A 24,866-nucleotide genomic window follows, 5' to 3' on the forward strand; every position below is an offset into this window, starting at 1 on the left:
AAGAACTAAGATAACACAAATCATGGACAGGAAAAGGAGAATAAAAGGTTTCAGGGCTCCATTCTCTCTTTTCTTTTTAATTTTTTTCTTTTTATTATTAAATATGTACAAAATATGCATCACACCTCACTTACGTACTACATACGGATTAAAAAAGGAACAAGTCTTTATAAAACCATGATAATTTTATAAAAACATTTTAGGCTATGCAATTGGAAAAATTACAGTCGAATCCATGTAATTTGCGAAATACAATTAGTCTTTTCTCACATGTATATATATATTTTTTAAAATATATCAATTTGTCTCTATGTTTTGCTTCTGTTACACCTCTAGATCCTTATGTCCAATTTTTGCATCCTTTCTATTAAGTGAACAAGAAAACACAGAGGTCAAAAGAAAAATATTAAAATTTTATGTGAGAAAAATTACAGTATGATCAATGTGGTTTGAAAAATACAACTAGTTTTTCTCTGTGTTTTTAAAAATAAATATTTTCTTCATTCACAAGGGCATTTAATAGAAAAAATATAAAAATTAAACGGGAAGACTTTATAGTCTGACAAAAGTAAATTACAAGGAAATTTTAGTATATTTCAAAGACATAAAAACTGACTAATTGTATTCCATAACGTACAGAGACCGTACTGTAATTTCCCTATTCCGAAAAATCAACCAACTCTTAAGAGATCGTGAATGAATAGTCACTCATCATAAAGTCTCTCTCATATTTTTGTTACTTAAAAATTTCAAATAACCCTTTTGAAAAGAAAAAAGGTAAGCAAAAAATTAGTTACCAAACTTTTCTATGTCTAAAGGCATAGACTAGAATACTATCTTTCTTCCCCTAGCTTTGTTGGTGGGGGCAATAGACACCTAAATAGTGCAATTGTGACTTTTTGGGTGTGCTTGTTGCCAAATAAAGGTCAAGTCTTCAATTATCACATTCCTTGTCTGCTCCAACTTAGATAATTAAATCAGTAACACCTTTTTTTTTTTTTTTGGCCTTTGTATTTTATCTTTTTTTTTAAGCATTTTATCTTATATTATAAATATTTTTTTCAAGAATATATATTATAAATACTTTACAAGAAAGATTTTTGCCACATTGGTTACCTTATAGTTACAGTGACATGTCAAAACCTGGTTATAATAAATTGCCAAACAAAGATGGCAAGTCATATAGATTTAGAGTGAATTATTTTAAATTTGATTACTTTTCGAATATTTAGAATTTAATGATAAACTATGATTTGATAAAATCATATATGACTATTCTAAACAAAGATGGCAAGTCGTATAGAATTTTGTGTCACGTTCCTTCACTATATGGATTTTGAACGGAATGTCCACTTCAACCACCGGTTGTGCCAAGGAATTAGCTTTAATGGTAATGAAATTGTCGAAATTGTCTTTCAGCTTCTATTGATATCGTTTTGATCTAAAGAGACATTATCATAAGGATGACGAAGTCACCAGGACAAAGATGGTTATTAACGACCCATTTGACAAAATGAGCGCTCTCATCACTTGATCGACGACAATGGTGATGCGGCATTAGGCACTGGCGATCGAGGTGGTAATGGAGATGGAGAGGCAGGTAGGCAAGGAGGTACGTATACAGAGTGATAAGAGTTGCAGGAGTGGAAGGTAAGGTTTATTTTGGTGGTTCATGGCGGTTGGCAGAGGAGGAGATGTGGAGAGGGGTTTGTATAATATCAAATAGTTTTTTAGAATGTTCAATTATTGTGATTAAGGTCTTTTTAGACAATACAAATGTATGTATGTCTCTCTCTTCTTATCATGAATTTTTTCTTTGACTTGCACTATAAAATGATTTAAGTTGGACGGAAGCATATAATATAACAAGGTAAAATATGGAGATAAAATAGTATATTTTTAATAAAATAGGAACAAAGTAGTTAATTTTAGCATTTTATGGAAAAACGTTTATAATTTTTCTTTTTTTTCAATTCTTCACATATGTAAATTAATCCTATTTATTATTTATATATTGATCCTAGAAAAAAAATAATTTATGAATCCTCTATTGCATGTGTTTGTAAGTGTCATATATATTTTCATTTATAATATATGGACTTGGCCTTTAGACTTTGTATCTAACTTGAATATTTTTAGAATTGATTGAAATTGTTAGTAGTATTGGTAAAAGAGTTTGAGATGGAAGACAGCGTCGTTGCTTTAGCTAGGAAGTTACTTAAAAATCCAATAATGTATCTACTTTCTAAGAACCTTGATTGATTTTGCTTTTATTAATATAGAGTAAACACAAAGCAGAAGACTTGGATTTCTCAATTGGAGATTCCCATAGTAAACTAAACATCTAATGCCATAAAAATTGCAATTCCATCACAAATTATTAGTATGTGGAATTGCTCCATGATTGCTTTGCAAAGCAAACACTCATTTTTAATATAATGAAGATATATAGTTGCTATCAAAATAAAATTTTATATTTATATATATATATATATTAAAAAAACTTAAATCACCAAAAGGAAGGAAAAGGAAAATCAACATAAAAGTGGCCCCCAAAATCAGATTTTCCAACTTCTCAAATGATACTCCATCATATCTTTTAACAACTTTTATTATAATTTGGAAAAAATTAAAATTATTTTCAAATTACAGTCAAATTAATACATGTCTGGCTTCAAAAACTAACTATGAAATCTTTAACTTATAATTGACTCCGAAATTATAGTCAATTATAGTAAAATTAATGTTCTCTGAAATCTTTAACGTATAATCTTTAACTATGAAATCTCCAAATTATTAATTGACTCCGAAATTAGTCTCTAAATTATATGTAAACTAATAATAAGATTCCTAATTTATGATTTCCCACTAACATTTTGGTCTCTCTATTTTGGAAACAAAGGCATAATTGTCAATAAAATCATTATTTAATGATTTTATAATTAGTTTTTATTATAATTTGAAAAAAAAAATTAAAATTGATGCTCAAATTATAGTCAAATTAATATATGAGTATCTCTACTTTTAAAAACTAATATCAACATAAAATTAATTTTTATGCCCATGTAAAGAATTTAATTTTTTAAAACTATCTTAATATTTTTGATAAGTCAGTGATTTAAGGAATGGTTTAAATTGATGAATTGGGAAATCCATGGATTTCACTAAATTCATTAAACTTAAATTCCACTAATTTAAAAATTCAATGAGATATATTCCATCATTTGATTTCAAGACAAAATATATAGATTTGAAGTGTATCTTTAGAACAGAATTAAGTGTTTAAATTTCATCATTAATAAAAAAAATGATATAATTAAGAAATTTCTCCTCTTAACTATAAGGAAAGATTTTTTCTTTCTTTCAATACATTGAAATTAAAGTCATGATAAAAAATTATTAATTTCATAAATTTTACTTATTTTTCTAAATTTAAAAAAGTCATTAATATTTTTCACTCGTTGGAAAGCTAATGGCCCAAAACAACACCAGAGAGTAGCCCCTTCTTTAACTCACTGAGGGACTATATAGTTTAATAGTTTGTACCGGCTAATAATTAGGAGCTGATACGATTAGCTGATTACTATTTGTATTTACTAAAATATTGGTAACAGTAGCTGAAATGACTATCAAAGGCATAATTGTTTTTTCATATTATGATATATATATCATTTAAGGTGAATATATTATTTTTTATTTTAATATATTAATAACTAAAAATTTTAAAATAATATTTTAAAGAAATTATTTTTAAATAACTATAAATAATATAAATAAAATGATCATACAAATATTAATAACTATATTTATGAAATTAACGAAATACAAAATAGTATAAATACGAAATTAAAAATTATTTACAAATAATCCCCACCGTACATAGCCAAACTCCTCCACAATCCACATCCAAAGATTCTGGCAACAACGAGGCACAACCACCGCAAATTGGCCCCAAGTGGTCAGAAGAAGTAATAATTGAGAAAACAAAATTATTAATTTCTCTTTTTTCAGAGGCTAAAATTTGGTGTAGTTGTACAATTTTGACCCTACGTAACCTCCATAATGGCTCGGCCTCCAACTCAATTATTGTTAATCATTTATATGAATCTCAACTCCCAAACATAGAGCCAAATACAAATACTGCACCATACAGAAATTCACCGACAAAAGATAAGCATACCACTGGTCAAAACGTCGTCGCAGTCTTAAAAAGTATAGCGCTCCCAAATCTTTATTTTTTACTAATAACAACGTATCAAATCCAAAAAGGGAAAACTATTTTACAGGACGAGCTGTATACGTGGTTTATAAAATACAACTAGTCTGTATCTATCTTTTAAAAAATATATTAAAATTTTTTTATAGTGTATTTCTATCGGACTATAAGGTCTTTCCGTCTCATGTTTGCATCTTTTCTGTTAAATATCTTATGAAATGACGAAAATATTTCTTTTATTTTTAAAAATACAGGATTGACTAGTTGTATTTTTCAAACGATTGGGATTGCACTGTAAATTTTCTGGCATAATATCATATCTCTTTGGGTCTCTGTATTTTCTTGTTGACTTAACGGAAAATATGCAAAAATTAAACAGAATGACCTAATGGTGGAACGGACGCAAAATTTAAGAACAAATTACTATATATTTAAAAAGATAGAGATAGACTAGTTGTATTTCACAAACCACAGTGACAGTACTGTAAATTTTTTTCAATCCAAAAAGACATAAAAGGGTGACAAGTTAACTAGTTAATTAGTTAGTATTAATCTTTTAGTGTTGGTCGATCGAAACTCAAATAAGCATACATCATACATTTTCACCTTATGCGTTTTAACCTCTTATCCAATTCACATCTACCCAATTCAATTTCACGAGTAGGATTTTAAGTGTCAAGCGTACCGGATGTCCAGTCCGATTGCACTTGAAGGGCGTGTTAAGAATTTCACATTGGCTAATTAGCTAATTAATCAATACTAACCTTTTAACATTAATTGGCTCAAATATAAGTATATCCGTATCACACATTTTCACATGTACCCTTTTAATTTCTAATAAAATAACACAGAGGCAATATGTAAACTTTGAATTCAAATTTGTAATTTCATCTTAGGTTCCGTTTGTTTTCGAAAATAACTTACTTTTGGAAAATATTTTTTATGGAAAATGTTTTTCTAGAAAAATATTTTTTAAATAACTTATTTTCCGTTGTTTGGTTGCAATATTAAAAATTACTTTAAAATATTAAAATTTTAACTCATAAGACCATAAAATATTAATAATAATATAATTTTTATATTTTAAAAATTTTATTATTAAATATGAGAAGAATGCAAAACAAGTAAATTATGAAAGTCACCGGTTACCGATAGTGGTGACCAGTGATAAATAACGACTAGTAGTAGTGGCTACTTTAATATAACTTTATTCACGACACATAGATTGGAGCAACCACCATCTCCTTAGAATTTCAAATTTTTATTTTTAACATATTAGGCAGCAACAACCACCATCCTCTTAAATTTTAAAATGGCACAAAGATATAGTTTAATGGTAAATATATGTATGATCGAGCAATATATCCAGGTTCGAATCCCTCTCCCTTAATACTCAAAAAAAAAAAATTAAAAATTTTATTTTTAACTGTCAAACATGAGTTTCTTTATAGGCTCATATTTGGCCCCTAAAAAATTATAATACATTTAAGTAAATAATTTTACACCTTAGGTTAGCATAGAATTCAGTATCACTAAACCGAAACTTCTTCATATAAAAATAAGACAAACTTTTCTTTTGTGATTATGGAAAGGATTAATTTTTATTCTTCATTGCAATTATTAACAAAAAGAAAACATCTCTTGTATAAGTGAAGCACATTAAATGAAATTTGTTCATTTAAGAAAACAAATCTTTGATTTTGTTTCATTTAATTTCACTTCAATGAAGTGTACCCATTATGGGGTTTGTTGTATCATTTACTAATCATGTTATAGGAAATGAATATATGCACATATACATAAACTTGAAACTCGAAAAAAGTGACTTAAACTGAAATATAAATTCTACTTTTATTTTTTATTTTCCAGTTTCATAAACACTATTTTCTTTCAAGTCAAACAGATTTAAAATATAAGAAAAAAATATTTAAAAACAGATTAAAAATACTTAATGATCAAGAGGTTATCTATTTATTTCAATGATATAAATATTAAAATTTTTTATTCAAAATGATTTTTTAATCTTAATATTTTTAGGATTAACATGCATAGATATAGTAATAATTTTAATAAAAAAAATTAAAAGAAGACACATAATTTGTGAAAATAAATAAAAAATGTCATAATCTATCAAAGTGCATGCTCAAATGAAAAGTCACTTTTGAATTTGATTGAAAACTTTTCATTCTCAGTGAGGTTTGATGATGAAAGAAGGCATAAAATTGTGAGTGGGAAATGATTGTTCATCCTTTTAGAATATGGATTTTATATTAGGAAGGAAAGGGGAAATTAAGTTTTTTTAAGTTTGTGGCACAAACGCTCCCTACCGACCGCATGGAGTCCAATCTTTACTTATCATGGATTCCAAAAGATGCTAAATTTATTTTGGTGGGGTTTGTAAGAAATATAATAGCAGAATTACACATTGGCTTTCATGGAATCCACTACACCTAGCTAAAGATCAAGGTAGTTAGAGCTGCACGTGGGTCGGATTTATTGATTTAAAGTATTGATCCGCATATACGAGTTAGTGTTTTTGATCCAACTGAATCCATTAAATGCATGAAGCTGTGTGTTATAAACGGGTTGGGTTGGCACAGATTCAACGTAAATCCATGGATCAAATAAATAATAATAATAATTAATATTTTTAAATAAAAATACAATTATTAAGAGGAATTACTAAAAAAATTAAATATATTTAAAACTTAATTGTATAATAATTTTCACAAATTATAAATATATACCACTAACAATATTAGAATTAAATTTCTTAATATGATTATTATCGTCATCATAATCATAATCAACAATGAAAAATTAAAATTTTTAATAAGAAAGACAACTAGTAAAATTAAAAATAATTAGTAATATAATTATACAATAAGTTTTAGACTATAATATATTCCAATAGCAACAATTCAAAACAAGTTTATACCAAAGAAAAAAAAAAGCAATTAAAAGACAATATCAACTAAATGTGTAAATAATTTAGTATTTAGATTCAAAATTATAAATCAAATCAAATTAACCAAATAATCATAATCACACACATATGTATTTATTTATTTGATATTATTTATGGATTGAGTCGGATCTGCGAGTTTATCTAGTGAACCTGTGACCCAACCCAACCCATTATATCTTCAAATCGCCAGATTAGATTGAGTTGGAATAGGTCACTCGGATTAAAACGAGTTATGTGCAGCCCTAAAATTAGTTTCGTTTTTCATAATCTTCATGCTTTTAGCATTTTGTAATTTATGACATTCTGTTGTTAATTTATGATGGTTTCATTTTAGCATTTTGTACCAGAGGAAACACGTTAGAGGTGGATTGCCTACGTGTAAAGCGAAAAATTGTATTAAAGATGATCAAATTTACTAACCTTATGATCAAAGATGAAAAGACTGAAAATTGCTACCGTGTTGAGCTAAAGGACTTCTTCAAAAAAAACTTGAGAAGGAGTCTAGGTATCTGCGCTAAGAGAAGGCAGCAGAATTGAACCACGTACCATGTTTTTACTGTTTTGGATGATTTGAACAATTAGGAGCTAAAATAAATAGTATAAGATTATTGCATATAAAAATGATTAATTTTGTTTTATGATAATATTTTAATTTAATACATTTTGGTGGTTTAATTTTTTGAATATTATATTTATATAAAACTAATTATATCAATTAATTATCCAAATTCAAATTAAATGAATTAGTTTGAACCTTTATACGAAGTCATAACATACTCTTAATTAATTGTATTAATAAAAAATAAGTTCAAGACCTATAACTAATTAAGAATATCATTCACTATTCTAAGTTAAAAATTTTAGCTCTTCTTACTAAACACAATAAATTTAAATTTATATATATATATATATATATATATATATATATATGAATTTTTAAATTTTAAATTTTAAATTTTTCTTTTTTCTTCTATATATATATATATCAATTTATATTTTGTTTAAAGTCACCATTTTTAATTTTCTAAAATTTGAAAAATCTATATAAACTTTATAAATTGTAAATTAAATTAAAAACTGACAAAAAAAATAACCCGCGCAACGCTGAGTTCTATACCTAGTTTATAACCTAACCAAAAACAGATTCTCAAAACTTGGACAAAAAATGGGTCCATCCTGCACGTTTTAAGTGTTGCCTAGGTGTAGGTGATTGCAATTGCATGTGAGTATGGCAGTGGGGTCCAAATCAGAGATGATGATGATGCTGATCCAGTAATGAGGCATGGACACGTGTCAAATCATACAAAATGGACAAAAATGTCCTGTTTAACACTGACAAACTACGAAACAGCCCACAACTCACCCTCGCGCCAATCACCCATGTGACCTGTGATGCAAACAGACAATGCTCATAAATAAATAATATTATTTTTAGAGAGAGAGAGAGGTAAAAATCTCTCTCACTTTCTAGACAGAGAAAGTTTTTTTTTCTTTTTTTTATAAATATAATCATCACTTTATAACCAATTTTCTCCTTTGGATTCTCTTTGCCGTTGGTCAATTCTCACTTTGTCAATTATTATTTTCAAATTTATTGACATTTTTGCCCTTTCTCGTGATGTGTGCCAACTCACGGGTGGTTTCATTCTTACACGTGTACGGTATATGATGCAACCACACGTGAACCTACACGCATTGTATCTATTCATTTACAGTTTTACAGGACATTCCGTGTATTGACGGTTACAGTGCTACGGTCACAGACCGGTGATGCTACTAACGACGTTAAAGAAAAAGAGTAATGGGTCTAACGGCGACAGTGTCTTTCCTTCTCTTTGGCTTTGGTTCTAACGAGGAAGTAATAAAGAGCGCCTTTCATTGGGAACAAAACTTTCTGTTTGCATGCAAATTAATATTTTATGACGAAATTACCCTTCTGAAAGTTCCTTATTATAAAACTATGTTTTTGAATTTTTTTTCCCGTTGGGTATTGAATAATTATTTTATTCAGGAGTCGTATAAAAAAATTTATCAGAGTCTCGTGTTTTGTTCCTATTCTTTATATATTTAGCCGTCAATTGCATTTCCCAGTTCAATGATTTATTGGTTTTTTTTAAATCATTTTTTAAATATATTTAAGAATAAAATTATTCGAGTATCTCTATTATAAAAAAAAAAGCACTAGACAATTTTCAGAATAAATTTTTATTTTAATTATTCAATAATTCAACTTATGAATTAGAATTAATTAAATATTTTAAATTATAAAATCAATTTACTAAATATTCCAAGTAAAATTAAATTGAGTAAATATTATTATTAAATATTTAAAAAATATAAAAATTATTGCTTTAGTTATACTAACTACACATAAAATTAATATCTTACACATAAAAATAAAATAAAAAAACTCTAAAATTATTGCCGTTCGTATGAAAAGATATGTAATGTTATCAAATTTGATAACTATATAAGTGTAATAGGTTTTTCTTAAAATTTAATTTACCAAAAAGTTGTAATTTGATTTACTATAAAAAATAACATAATTCTATAGATATAAAAATTAATTTACTCAAATAAAATATATGAATTATATGAATTATTTTTTTCCTTTTCGAAAAAATAGTTTAATTTTATTTTTTATATTAGCAACGGTGTAATCCCACCTCTCGTTTAATGGTAAAATGAGATATTACTTTCTTTGAGTCGTGATTACATTAAAAGCCTCCCCAATATGCTAACTCCACAACTCAATCATGTGATAACCAGAACGGAATCTAATGCGCTTCAACCATTAAATCAAGCTATCTCGGGTCATTTAGTTTTTAATTTTAATATGCATAGTTTGTTGTTGAACAAATTGAAGCATTGAATTTTGTTTGAACAAAATTATATATCAACATTTCTTTTTTTTTTTAATTTGAATATTCATTTATATATTTATTTGCAGAATAAGTCAAAAAGATTGAATTTTGTTAGTTGTTTTCCATTTCTTTATCTTATTTGTAGTGTGAATATTGAGATGATAAAGGGATCTTGTCACATGAATAATTCCCTAATTAAATCCATTTACACATATTGTAAGACTATATAGTTAGGAGGATGTTTCTGACTCACTCTGACAACTACGTGTTCTCATTTCTGACTTCATTAACTTGTATTTTTTTTTTTCTTTCTTTTCTTGAATTTCATTTTTCTAGGAAAATAATTTGAAAGTATAATTTAATTGCTTATGTAATTCCTATTATTAAGTGTATCGAGCAAAATTAATTATTTCCGTAGTTATTAGTTTTTTGAGTAGCTAGTAACTGTTTGAATAATTTTTTCATAAAACGATAAAAACTAAACGTTATAAAAGTTAACTTTTTATAAAATACTTATTTAATTTTTAAAAGTAAATACAAACACTATCATTATCAAACTTTATTAAAAAAAAACGATTAGCATTTTAACTCTATTTTAAAAATTTTGTTGCCCAACACAACTTAATAATTTACGTATGTGAATCTTGGGCAGAGCTAGGGATTGCATCCTAGCATCCCAAGTTCTAATTTTTTAAAATTTACTTTAACATATATATATATATATATATATATATATATATATATATATATATATATGTTAATTATTAATGATAATAAAATTATTAATGTATTTATATTATCTGATAGTGATGAAAAATAAAAAAGTCTGTGTAAATATTATTATTATTATTATTATTATTATTGTGATTTAAAAAAAATGCATGTAAATAGTGCATTAGTTCCTTCTTCAAATATGATATAAGCTTTATCAATGAGTGATCCTTTTGTAAGGGAGTTGACTCTTTCCCTGTTCAAAAGCAAATGTTTTTCTACATGAAAATTTCTTTTTTTTTCAAAAAAAAAAAAAAAAAAGACTATGGAATTTTGAATCATTATATTACAGAAAAATTTAATCATTATATAGTAGTTGAATTTCACATGTTTGGCATATAGGCAATTTGATTACTTGTATAGTGAGGTTACTTGTACTTTATTTTTTTCTTTTTCTAATAAATAATTCTGGGAGTTCTTCAACCTTTTTTTTTTTTTTAATTTTTAATCATAATTCTCGTTCAATCCTAATGGTACATGTCTAGGAATAGAAAACATAATTAAATAATATATATATATATCAGGTCCAAAGACATGCAGAAACATTCACCAAATTGATGATAACTTCTATAATGAGGGACTCGAATTTGAAACATTCATTTCTCCATATCTTCTATAAGATGTGAGATGACCAATTAGACCACACATGATTAGATAGAGAAATTACACTTTATATCAAAATGTTAAGCCAAATAATGGTAACAAAATGTACCTTAAGTCTTAAATTTTTTACATATTTCTAATTTTATCCTACACTTTCTTTTGTCAACTTTATCCCAAATTTGAAATTTTAGTATCATACCCCAAGTTAAGAATGACTTATATATATATATTCATTGTATGAGCAAATGTCAAATTGACATGTGAACCTAATCATCAACTTGGTTGTTGAAATTCTATTGAGTTAATTGGATTTTCTTTTAATTATTTAAAGTTGGTATTGAGTTATCAATTTGATTAGTAATAATTTATCAAATTTACAAAGTTGAAGAGTTTAATTTAAATTTAAAGATTGGTAGTAACAATATGATTTATAAAATTCAAAGACCTAGTAGATATTTCATCCTCCTAATTAATATGAAAATGATTTATAAAATATCACTTTGGATCCTTAAAATTATTTAGATTTTTTAAATAAATTACATTTAAATCTCTAAAAATATTTGGATTCTATCAAATACTAAAATAATAAGCAAGTGGCAATGGCATTTCTTTCCATTTAATTTGTTTATAAAATATTCTTTCTCTAGAAATGAGGACTACTATGACAATATCATTATTTTTTTTTTATTAATTTTGAAAATTGTGTCTTTTCCACATGTTTGAATAAATAAAATATGAAATTGACCATTGTCCACTTCTGTTGGGTTACCCTTTTATGTGTTTTAATTAACTTTATTGGCCATTATCCTCCTTAATAATACAAATTAAACACTAATTATCCTGTTTTAAAATATTCATTTAAAAAAATAATATTCTGATAAGAACAGAAGAATCTTTGTCTAGAATAACATTATAACATGATCGTGGATGAGAAGCCAAGTTGTCAGTGATTCACTGTGTCCATCTTTTTATATTATGACTGTACCCGCACAATAATTTTTTAAATAATTTTTTAGCATTTTAATCTTACTTTTTAATATTTAAAAATATAACATTTCAATTAATTTTTAAAATTAAAATAATATTTAATAAAAAATTAAAATCAAAACAACTATTAATTATTATAAAAAGTAACAGCTATTAAAATAATTAATTTTACTAATTAATTTTACTGAATAGATTTATATATAAATATATTATTATTATTATTATTTTAAAATAAAATTTATTTATTTATTTATTTATTCTATTGGTTTGTCATTGGATTCCTTGAAATGATGATAATATATGTGTAATTATATGCAAAAAAGGAATGGAAAAAAAAAAAAAAGAAAAGGGTTTTTTCCCCACTTAGTCAATCAACAAAAGAATATTAAATCACCAACTTAATGATCAACCACCCCTAAAACTCAAGCTTTCTAACAATAATAACCACCATGCTATTAATTACTAAGGGGCCATCATGCTTTTTTTTTGTCTCTAAACTCATACTTCAAATGAATTCTTTCTCATTATTGTATAATTACACTGAATTTAGAAAGGCATTAGAATAATTTTTCATATCATAAGATTTTTATTTGCATGCTTTTTATGTTTTATTATGCATGGTGTATTATACTTGTTGTTTTATTTTATAACGTAAAGTAGAAAATTTTGAATTCAAGTTACACTGATTATAAAAGTTTTCGTCAATTTAATCAACTGATTATAGGATTATCTTTTGATCATAATTTGATCATAATATTATTTCGCTTTATGAAAAAAAAAGTATTTTTAAGGAAATATTTAATCGTATAATTGAATTAGGATCACATTTTAAGAATAGTGAGATTTTGATCATTAATTTAGGTGATAATATTTATACTAAATACAATTATTTTTTAAATGTCAATTAAAACTATTATTTATAAATGCAAGATTATTTAATATTTTATATTGCTTTTTTAAAAGAAAAACCATGAAACTATTGCTTGTCACAAAAAATAAAATGACCAGAGCTGGGATATAAGAGCGTCAATAATGTAGATTTTTTTTTTTTTTTTTTTGCCTGAAAAGTCAATAATGCAGAGCTGTTCAGCATTATATACATACACACAATTATTTGGAAAAAAATAATAATATTATATAATTTTGCAATAAAAAAATATATAATGTTTGGAATAGGAGTAGCACATTCCTATATCACTTTCCAAGCACATTTAAGGCATTAGATTTCGAATTGGATAAAGAATCCGCTATTTATTTATTTTGAGAAAAATTATAAATAAAATTACGTAAACATAGTGCGATATAAAATATAATTAAACACCTTTTTAATATAATATTAAAAATATTTTTTATTATATTATATTTTATTATTATATCTTGAAAGATGAAATGAAATAATAAAATTCTCTTTTCTTTTGATAAGAGATATTGAATTCGAGCATTGAATATATAATTTTTTAAAATTTTCAAAAGAAAGTTATTTGTTTTTCTTCCTAACTGATTATTTTTTATGCTAATTTGAATTTCTTAAATTAATCGGGTAAATGAATTTTGGATAGTTAAATAAAAATAATATTGTAGTTGTGAAAAGAAAGAAAAAAAAAAAGGACAAATAATGCAAAATTTTGAATAAGGGGCAAAAGGAGAAAGCAATAGGATTTGTCATGTGGGGTCCAAAGAGCTGCCCTCTGAAGACGACAAAGTAAGCTCATGTGAACTCTGTAATAACGCTAATGAATTGACCCATTTCGCCACTAATCAACGTACCACTTTCTTTCCTATCCTTTTTCACCACTACAATTACTAAAATCTCCTTCGTAGTTTAGTTTCTTATATTTACTTTTATAAAATGAAATTATTGAATACTGAAGAATATTATTATTAGTGGTTTTTAGAAACAAATATTTTAAAAATAAAAAATGCTTTAAATGTCAAATTTTAAATTATAACTAATTATTTCTAAAATTTTTTAGTTTCTTTCGATTGTAACAATAATAATTAAAAAGTTTATATTGCAATTTTTTTGTGAACATTTTATTTTCTTTTTGTTAATAAGCAAAGGAGTGGTTTATTTTTAACAAAAATTCATTTAATAAAATTAGTACATAATGATAAATTAGAATATTTTGAAATTATTTTTTTCGGGGTTTGATTTTTAGTTGGTATATATATATATATATATATTTTCCTAGGATGGAAATTGATCTTTAAGAAATCCTTTCAACATAGTTTGAATTTCACTTATGCTATATTTGAATTGGTGAAAAATATGAGAGAAAAGAAAATTGAGAAGGAAAAAAAGTAAAAAAAAAAACTTTTCTTCATTTGTTGGAACAAAGAAAAATATGCGAGAAAAAAAATATAAAAAGAAAAAATAAATATAAGTGGAGAAAAAAAAATTAAAAAAAAGTAAATATTAAATTCATTATTTTATTGTTCATAAAATTATTTTTTCTCTGAAACAAAATTCTTTTATATTTTTTCTCTGTATTTTCTTTTCTTTTAAAATTGTTATCTAAATGGATTTTTAAAATATACGCTCTCTCTTATAAAATATAAGTAATTTTATATATTTTAAAAAATAATAAATAATATTTTTAATATTGTCTTTCTTTATACTTGATATAATAAATATTAATTAATAAATAATAATTTGATCAAATTACTTTTAAAATTATTATAATTTAAAAAAATTAATTAGTTTCTACAATATTTATGTAAGAATTTTAAACCGACTTATATAAAAAGGAGTTTGATTTGAGGATCACATGAATAAAAGAAGTATTGATTTTCTTGAATTTAATTTTCTGAGTGAGAAAGTTGGTTTTGGTATTGTTTATAGAGCAGAGAAAGGGACAGTTTTTAATGAAAAAGTAGAGAGAGAAAAAAAATTAGTAGAAGAAAGGTAAGCTTTTAGACAGAGAAAGTGGGCATTTTTTCCAGAGAGAGAAACAGTGAGGAGTGGTGGGCAGAGTTTTCTTTGGATTTTTTTGAGGAAACATAACAGACCCACTTCAAAGTTTAGCTCAAAGGGTGCGTAGGATAAGCAGAGAAGAGAAGAGCTTAAGCCTTTTAAGCCACCTCTCTCTCTTTCTTTATCTCTTTGTGTGTGTGTGTGTATCTGCACATGGTAATACTGCCATAATGCCTAAGCTCTGACCTCGACAGTGTGCGTAGGATAAGATTAGTAAAGAGCTGCTTTCAAACTTATTTTGCGGTTCTTGGTAGGTGCGCATTTTAGTGAACATGGGTGGTTGTGGTGTTGCGCATTTTAGCAGAAGCCGAGGATTGACGGTGGTTTTTTCCTTATGGAGTCTGCTTTCATTAACCTGCGCCGCTAGATTAGGTGTGGAAAAGCAGAAGTTTGAGGTGCAAAAACACTTGAACCGCTTGAACAAGCCTGCTGTTAAGAGCATTGAGGTATTCTCTTTCTCTCTCTAAAGCGTGTTTGGTTTCTGAGAAACTGGGAGAAAAATGAAAGAAAGTGTGTTTTGACATTGGAGTTCTTTGTTTCATTGTTGGATTTTGGTTGCCAAAAGGTTTTAAGCTTGACAGTGGTTCCACTGGAAGTTTTTATGTGGCAGATTTGTTTTGGGTTTTGAAATCATTGTTCAAATAATAAATATTTCAAATGGGATTCCATATTCTTTTGATTTCCTGCATTTTCCCATCAATCAAATGGGTCATGAATGCAAATGGGTATTCCTTAAACTTTTTTGTTCTATAATGTCCATTAATTTTTTCTCTTTAGTTAAAAAATTAGATTTCTAAAGAATCAATGATGTTCTGATTATTACCTTCCTCTTCTCTCTCCCCGCAATTATTTCTTTTTGGGTAGTTATTGAAGAGATAAAGAAGACAACTGAAATATTTGTTTTCAATACAACCAAACAGAACTTAAATGCTAATGGGTAGTCAGCTTCCGTTATTTATTTCATCCTTTTTTTTTTTTCTAAATCTGATATTTTTTGTCTGTACATGTTTGAAGACCTCAAGATCACTCATTAAGTTCATGATTTATTTGAGTGAAAAATTTCTGAGTTATAATTCTGGATATCTTATTCTTTTTCATGGCTATGCAGAGCCCAGATGGGGATATCATAGACTGTGTTCACATGGCTCATCAACCAGCTTTTGATCATCCTTTCCTTAAAGACCACAAGATTCAGGTCCATCTCCTTCTCCTGTATATTTCTACTTTAGCCATTTTAGTGATTTTCTTTGCTGTTACTGATTTCATGTATTTTCGGTTTTTTTTTTAGATGAGGCCTAGTTACCATCCAGAAGGGCTTTTTGATGATAACAAAGTGGAATCAAAAGAAAGAATAAACCCAATCACTCAGTTGTGGCACATAAATGGTAAATGCCCTGAAGGTACCATACCCATTAGAAGGACAAAGGAAGATGATGTTTTAAGAGCAAGCTCAGTTAAAAGATATGGTAAGAAGAAACGCAGAAGCATCCCTCAGCCTAGGTCTGCAGATCCTGATCTCATCAATGAAAGTGGCCACCAAGTAAAGTTCTATGCTTTTATTCTTCTGCTTCTTTATTTTCTTAGTATTTTTTTTTTTTGTTTGTTTAAAGGCATAATAAAGTAGCTTTTTTTTTTTCTCAATTTGCTTTCTTGATTTTATTATTATCAAATTGTTCTTAATCTTTATTTCTTTCTTGTGGCCTTTTCCTGTGATGATTAGCATGCTATAGCTTATGTGGAAGGTGACAAGTACTATGGAGCAAAAGCAACCATTAATGTATGGGAACCAAAGATACAACAATCTAATGAGTTCAGTTTATCTCAGCTATGGATATTAGGAGGTTCCTTTGGTGAAGATCTCAATAGCATTGAAGCTGGCTGGCAGGTACTATTAGTTAATTTAATTCTTTAATTGAACTAATAATTGAAGTAATTAATAACATCAATATCATTTTTTATGCCATATTCCTTATTTTTAATGCTTTCTGTATGATGAAACAGGTCAGTCCAGATTTATATGGTGACAACAACACAAGGCTTTTCACCTATTGGACTGTAAGCTTTCAACTTTTTTACATACAATCGCTTCAACAACACTAATGATTTTCTTTTTGTTAATGGATTTTTTAAAACATTTGTTTTTTGAAAATATTACAGAGTGATGCTTATCAAGCCACAGGTTGCTATAATCTTCTATGTTCAGGCTTTATTCAGATTAATAGTGAGATAGCCATGGGAGCAAGCATCTCTCCTGTCTCTGCTTTCCGCAATTCCCAATATGATATTAGTATTCTTGTCTGGAAGGTAAATGCCAAAGATCTTCACTTCACATCACATTCAATGGTAAAAAAATTTCAGTAGCAGCCAAATGGAAAAATAGAGCTAGCTGATAGCTGATACTGTTAAAGTTGTATGTGAACTTTGATGGGTTTTTGTCCTTTTCATTAGACCTTGAAATCTTTACATGATAAAGAAAATTGCATTCTTGGCCGTATCAGCTAAATGTAACTCTCATGCTGTGTCAAGAAATATCATTGTGTGTGGTTCATATGCTAAGAAGAATCTTTAAGATCATCTTTAGACACTTGCAAAACTGGTTAAAACAGAAAATGTAAAATCAGTGAACTGGGAATCCTATCCTGTGAAAAAAAAAAAAAAAAAAAAAGAAACAGAAAAATTAGAATATAACTGTAGTTACAGTTTTTTGTACTGTCTTGCTCAATAATGGAGCTTTGTCTAGTTTTGCATCCAAGTACTGTTACTTGTTAATGTACCTTAATTTCTTTGTTTCATGTTTGGCAATTCTTGTAGGATCCTAAAGAAGGACATTGGTGGATGCAATTTGGCAATGACTATGTGTTGGGATATTGGCCTTCTTTTCTGTTCTCATACTTAGCAGACAGCGCTTCCATGATTGAATGGGGAGGTGAGGTAGTGAATTCAGAACCAGATGGTCAGCACACCTCAACTCAGATGGGAAGTGGACATTTTCCTGAAGAAGGGTTTGGGAAAGCAAGTTATTTTAGGAATATTCAAGTAGTTGATGATTCCAATAATCTAAAGGCACCAAAAGGAATTGGAACCTTCACTGAACAATCTAATTGCTATGATGTTCAAACTGGTAGTAATGGAGATTGGGGTCATTACTTTTATTATGGAGGCCCTGGTAAAAACTCCAATTGCCCATGAAGAAGAAGAAGAAGAAGAAAAAACCCATTTTCACTTCTCACATATATTAATCTCTCTCTCTCTCCCTGTGTATCATTCAAACTAGTAATGCCTCTCTCTCTCTCTCTCTCTCTCTCTTGTATACCCTTTTTTTACTGTTAGGCTTGGGTTAGTGATGTGACCTCTTTAGTTGGAAGTTTTGACTCTTTTTTTTTTTTTTTTACTAAAAGATTCTCCAATGTAAGTGGTTGGGATGTGGCCAAGTTTCTCAAAGCTAAAGAAACAGGCTTTTGTTTACTCTCGCTCTCCTTTGTATTCTATTTGTTTGCTAAAACTCCTTTTCTTGGAGTGGTTTGTGAAGGAATGAATTTGGTTCCCATCTTCTAATCTTTGATTCTCCATTTCCTTCTTCCATTCTTTCACATTCTTAACTTTCCTCTTGCTCTTATTTTACATATAATTTAGAGGGAAGGAACAAATGGAGGAAGCGGAAGGGTTCAAATTTGTTTGGAACTGGTTCGGTTTGCTTCTCTATTTTAAGGGCATCAATTTGCCTAGACCCAAGCCAGGACCTGTTAATGGGTTAAATTAATAAATAATAATAAAATTAATAATGTTGTAAAAATATTTAATTCATATTTGTTTTTAAATTTTTTTATAATTTAAATAAAATAATACATTTATTGATGGGCTAATGGGTTTTTTTTTTTTTTATATATAAAGAGCGGTAAATCTCATGTTTGAGTCATTATTTTCCCTTATTATATAGTTCATCGAATTATTTTTCAGTTATCGAACGAATAAAAAATAATTAGAAAAAAGCGTCTCACCTTATTCTCCATCCAACTATTAATAATTACAGTATAGATAAACCATGGCATCCATCCTCAAGACACTTTTGACTATATGCTAGGTTAGGTTCCTCCATTTTGTGTAAAGCCTTCCAATTTAAGATTCCTTGACCTTAATGATCTTAAAAGTTGAATTTCATTTTAAACATGACTTTAGATGTGGGGAAAATGCCATTTTTCTGCCTACTACCCCATAATTTATAGGAAGACATGCCCTCCAGCCTGGTTGGTATCAATATGAAAGTGGAAGACAAAGTGTTGATTTGATTAATACTTGGAATCTGCCACTTTAATTGGGTTTAACATACATCACTAATCATGTATTGATAGACTAAGCCAAAACATATTTTTAAGTCCCTAAATTTATTGAGATTTATTCATCGAGTCTTTGAACTTTTATTTGTCAATGTTGAATTTTTTTTTTTTTTTTTTTACTTTTATTTCGGTTTAACTGTTAAAATAAATGAGGGTAACCATCAAATCCAAGTCATTAACGATGAAAAATAGAACCTGGAGTAATATGAAATGATAGAAATCCCTTTTCCCTTAATTAAAAGATTTCGAGTTTGACTCCTGTATATAGAGTCCCTTTAAAGTTATAACTAATTTTATATTAAAAAAAAAGTCAATCAAATTGATTTAAACAAAGTCGGAGCATATGTAGATTGGTCATGTGCAATAAATTCATCCTTATAGTTTTCATGAAAAATTTTATAGTATCTTTAACTTTTAATTTAACTCATTGAATACTTTAATTTATAAAATTGCACCTATTAAATACGTTAATTGATTCATCGAACACCTAAATTTATAATATTTATAATTAAAAAAAATATAAAAAACTATTATTCCAAATGTTGTGTTAACTAAATATTAAATTTATATCTTGCATATATAAAAGTTAAAAATTTTAAAATTATTTTCCTGAGTTTGAAAATTTATGAAATTATTATAAAAAGCGAAATTTCTGCTGACAAGGATTGATTGATGTTAAAGTTTAGGCCCTACAAAATTTTTTTTTATCTAAATTAAAGGTTTTTTTTTTTTTTTTAATGTATAGTATCTGCAAAAGAACATAAACTAAACAGAGAAGGATGGCAGATCTTCCACCCATACAAGAAATGGGCCATTAGCAGAAGCAGACAATATGTCAATAGTAGCATTTGAATTATGCATTGGCTAACACTACTGTGTGCCTTCAAGGCTGCTGTGCAATTGCCTGTTTATAATTGAAATTTTACCTCAATCATGTCATGTCACATTACTGTTACTTAAATATATATGAAGATTGACTTAAATGTATGTAATTATGTTTTATAATTCACGCCCGAGTTAATAAAAAAATATTATTATTATTTATTTTCCCTCCTTATTTTTCATCTCATATTTGATTTGAAAAGAAAATTTTCATCTAGGCAGGGCGAATTCAAAATTTTCATTAAAATAAACACGATATTCATGAAAATAACGTAAGTGCGAATTTTGGATTTTCGTAAAAGTTGAAAATCGAAATTCATTCAAAAGAACTCAAACATAAATTTAAGCTTGATTGAAAAATTTGTAAATAGTTCGAAATGAAATAATTAATATATTAGTATTATAAAAATAATTATTTTTATATTTTTTTAACTGCAGGGTTTAAAGCAACTATAAAAAATTTGTCAAGAGCATATAGTATTCAATCCCATCAGCTTCACTAAAGCTTTGAACAGAAGAAAAATGGCCTCTCTAAAACATGTAATCCCTTCTAGCTAAAAAAACCAGCAACCCTATTGCCTTCTAAAAAACCTTGACGAAATCAAATCAATTTGGGTGTAAATAATAATAGGGAGATATCAGGCTCTACACATAAGCGGTTCTACCACAGTACATTACAGAGCTACCAGCCAAAGCTACTTCCTTGCATGAACGTTCTTCCAAATCGGAAATATAAAGCTTCTTACTTTGTGAAAACTTTTTCCAGACAAGTTTACCATTGATGAATAAACGAATTGGTGAGATGTATAAAGGATACTTCAGCTTTATCATCTTTATAGACTCATATTCCTTGTCCTTGATTACCCGAATTATAGTGGTTCTACTTGAATTTCTGGGTTCAATCAAACATATACTTCCATCAATTTCATTTAATTCCGCTGAATATACACTTATCTGACTCAGGCAACAATGTTTCTTGGAACTTGTTGCCTGATAAATCATAAGAGATTATTGCACTTGAACCTGCCGGTTTATGCTTAACTAGAAAGTGTAGTGCTCCATTCAGGAATAGGATTGGCCTGTTAGGTAACCCAACATTACCTTTCAACTGATAATAGTCTTGGTGATCAATTGTTTTCCAAGAATTAGTTCTAAGTGCAAATATTCTGAAGATGAGTCCTTCTCCTTTTTCATTTGCAGGGAGAAAAATTCTCAGCAGTTTGTAATCATCAATGGAGGAATCATACCCGAACCCATGTTTCCATTTGGTCCCATCAGGATCAAGAGGAGGGTTTGTAATCACTCTAGTTTCTCTGGTAGACGGATTCCAAAGAATTGAAATGCTAGTTTTCTCACAAGAACCAGATGAAAACGCAAGTAAAACCAAGCCATCGCAAGAACCTTGGACACTGACCCCCAAATTCGATTTTGATTTTAGTTTTACTCTTAATTCTTCTTCTGCTGTGACTTCACCAATTTCTTCAGGAGCAAGAACATTACTATCTTGCGACAAGAAAGTAACTTCACCAAAAAGAAAGTAACTTTTCCGGTTGAAGGAGAAGTTTGTAGCTGTTTTGATTGAGGATTAATCGAATGAAACGATGATCTGAAATCAGAGATTACCATTGTTTGGATACAGATTTTAATCGCAACAAAGACCTAACAGGTGATTTGAAGAGTATCTCTTCAATAATTTCAATGGGAAGTTGCGATGATGGAGTAAAACGCAAATGCTTTGACGTGGATAATTCTTATTTTGAGCAGAAGAAAAGAACGGATGCTTCGTTGATTGCTTAGCTTCTTTCCTTTATACATATGGCAGAATTCAAATAGGATTAGAATATCGAATCCTGGTTGAATTATGATACCTTGGAAGTTGAATTTCTTTTCTAAAAAATCACTGCTTTGAGTTTTTTTTTTTTTTTTTTTGAGAAATTTAATTCATTAATAATGAAATCAAGTATTATAAATACTCAATTAGACCAGACATAGAATTTATTATCATAATTAATAGAAAGTTCATTGATACTTCAACAATAAAATAATTATTTATCTTCTTTTGAATAAAACTAAAACTAAAAGAAACAATATTGGATTTTTTCGCTCGAAGATAACCTTAACCGATATAAATTTTCATAGTAGCAACTGGTATTTTAATTGATTTGGACGACAAAATAATTTCTCCGAATCTTTTATGCTTGGATTGCTTTTCCAAAAACTTATTGCGTATGACGTACACGGATGAGTTCAAGCTACTATACGTTAATAGCATTAATGGAGGAACATGTCACATTACTAGACTCTATTGATCAAAGATACACATCAATAAGACAAGATCTAAATTCTCCAACAAAATAAAATCAAATATCATACCTTTTAAGAATAAACCTTCATAAAGAAGGAACTAAACCCTCACAGAAGAAGAGACAAAAGAACTTCAAATATAAAGACAAAGCAACAATTAACAAAAAAAAAAAATCAAAGAAAAAATAGATCTATTAAAAAAAATAGATGTGAGTTTATTAAACTTTTAATGCTTTGAGTAATTAAAATGCCATTATTTGAGCATTTTGGATCTTAAATTAATAAATTTTAGAACATTTTTTATTTTATACATGAGAGCCCCAATGGACCGGACTAGAATAACATTGTGGGATGCATAGCAGGGGACAACTCTCCCCTTTAAATAACATTCACCAAATTGGTAATAACTCTTGTGGTGGAGAGATCTCAATCAAACTAGGCCACACTTGATTGACAAATTTTAAAACACCTTAGTTCCTCAAAATGTTATATTAGTCTTGAAATAATAAGAGATTTTTTTAGTATTTAATATAATTAAAATTCGTTAACCAATAAAATTAGTATCTTATTTGTTAGTCAATTATATCAAAAGCATCCTTTATTTTTAATTCTGCAATAAATTTTTTTTTATATACTAATATTGAATTCATTTTATGAATTTTTGGGTTTAGGCTTCAAATTGGGCTTATTTTCAGATGGTAAATGATTGTTATTTTATTTGGCCCCATGAAATATAAAATCCATGTGCTGTTTTTACTTGAAGTGGAAAAATAATTGATGATGATAGGCATAACAAAGAGGTTTGTTAAATGTTGATTTTTAGTTATTCTTTGTTTGTTGGTAAAATTTTGGAATGTTTTGAGCATTCTTATTTGGTTATTTAATTGATGATTGTAAATTCCTATTAAGGAATTTTCCTTACTACCATATAAGTTTTGTTAAAAATTCAACAAATTAACTTACGGGTTATGACTCAGTTGGCAACGCAAGCTAGGCATGTATGAAGAGTTCTCAGATTTGCTCTCCACTAAACACACATACAGGGAGGGGCGAAGAGCCTTAATTGTGACTTAACTCTAAGCCGAACTAGACGGTCCTGATAATATAATCTGGATACCGACATTTTACACAAACAAAAAAAAGTCAACAAATCAATGTCCACGTTTATTTGCTCCAATTATTATCTCTTTAATCCTAAAAAAACAAAGTGTCACGTCTTTCAATTTCTAATCAAACAAGTTTAAATTCTAAGTGTATACGAGCCATTTTCAATTTCAAACCACTGAATTTAGGATTTCAAATTTTTTGAGTTTTATGGCAAAAGTATTTTATTCATGAAACTGGTTCGTAGCAATCATTTGATCAATAAGTTGTTTAGGTGTATTTTTACGGTTTGACATTCTTCAAGTGTCTAGATGGAAGGACTAAAACATTAGACGGAATCAAATGTTAGGAATATTATGATAATTTGACCCAAATGCATGGACGAAGTCATTAATTTAATCAAAATATAGGGATGAAATAGTAATTTTTCAATCCATTAATTTCGCACTAATCCAAATCATCCAAAATCCTTGAATCTAGGCAATAAAAATATTCGCAAAGGCAACGATGAAAGAGAGGTAATCATATGAATTAGCAAAGATTACCAATAAAAAAAACAAGATCCAATCAATTAACCTCTCCCATTTCTTATCTCAAACACATGAAACATGCATTTTGGAGTCTCTTCTAGATTTAAAATCCTTCATGTGTTGGCTTATATTATATACTACTATATAAATGTACCAAAAAATCATATGTTTGGCTAAACATTGTACTCACAAAATGTTTCAAGGTTGAATTTAAGACATTACTTAATTGTATTTTTATGTACATTTTGTCATCACTAGCTCAATAGTAATTCTTTTTTGTATTTTTCTCGAATTTAAGCCTTAAAATTCAACTTGAGACCTTTTCTCAG

At 27.7% G+C, this 24,866-nt stretch overlaps 1 protein-coding gene across 1 annotated transcript; it reads left to right on the plus strand.

Moving 5' to 3' along the window:
- Nucleotides 1-15,250: 15,250 nt before the first annotated feature.
- LOC105641034 (protein neprosin) lies at nucleotides 15,251-18,695 on the plus strand. Its single transcript, XM_012225477.4, has 7 exons — nucleotides 15,251-15,829; nucleotides 16,492-16,578; nucleotides 16,672-16,923; nucleotides 17,104-17,268; nucleotides 17,385-17,438; nucleotides 17,541-17,687; nucleotides 18,195-18,695. Exons 1-7 carry the CDS (start codon nucleotides 15,656-15,658, stop codon nucleotides 18,570-18,572), a joined length of 1,257 nt encoding a protein of 418 aa, XP_012080867.2. The 5' UTR covers nucleotides 15,251-15,655; the 3' UTR covers nucleotides 18,573-18,695.
- Nucleotides 18,696-24,866: the final 6,171 nt, after the last annotated feature.

The sequence above is a fragment of the Jatropha curcas genome, chromosome 7, assembly GCF_041381405.1.
Source record: "Jatropha curcas cultivar XTBG-Jc1 chromosome 7, XTBG_Jcur_1.0, whole genome shotgun sequence".
Classification (NCBI taxonomy): Eukaryota; Viridiplantae; Streptophyta; class Magnoliopsida; order Malpighiales; family Euphorbiaceae; genus Jatropha; species Jatropha curcas.

Excerpts from the sequence above, each read along its gene's own strand:
- LOC105641034 (XM_012225477.4), top strand. The coding sequence starts at position 15,656 with ATGGGTGGTTGTGGTGTTGCGCATTTTAGCAGAAGCCGAGGATTGACG. Across the intron at positions 17,269-17,384 it reads GCATTGAAGCTGGCTGGCAG|GTCAGTCCAGATTTATATGG; the intron begins GTACTATTAGTT and ends ATGATGAAACAG. Across the intron at positions 17,688-18,194 it reads TTAGTATTCTTGTCTGGAAG|GATCCTAAAGAAGGACATTG; the intron begins GTAAATGCCAAA and ends CAATTCTTGTAG.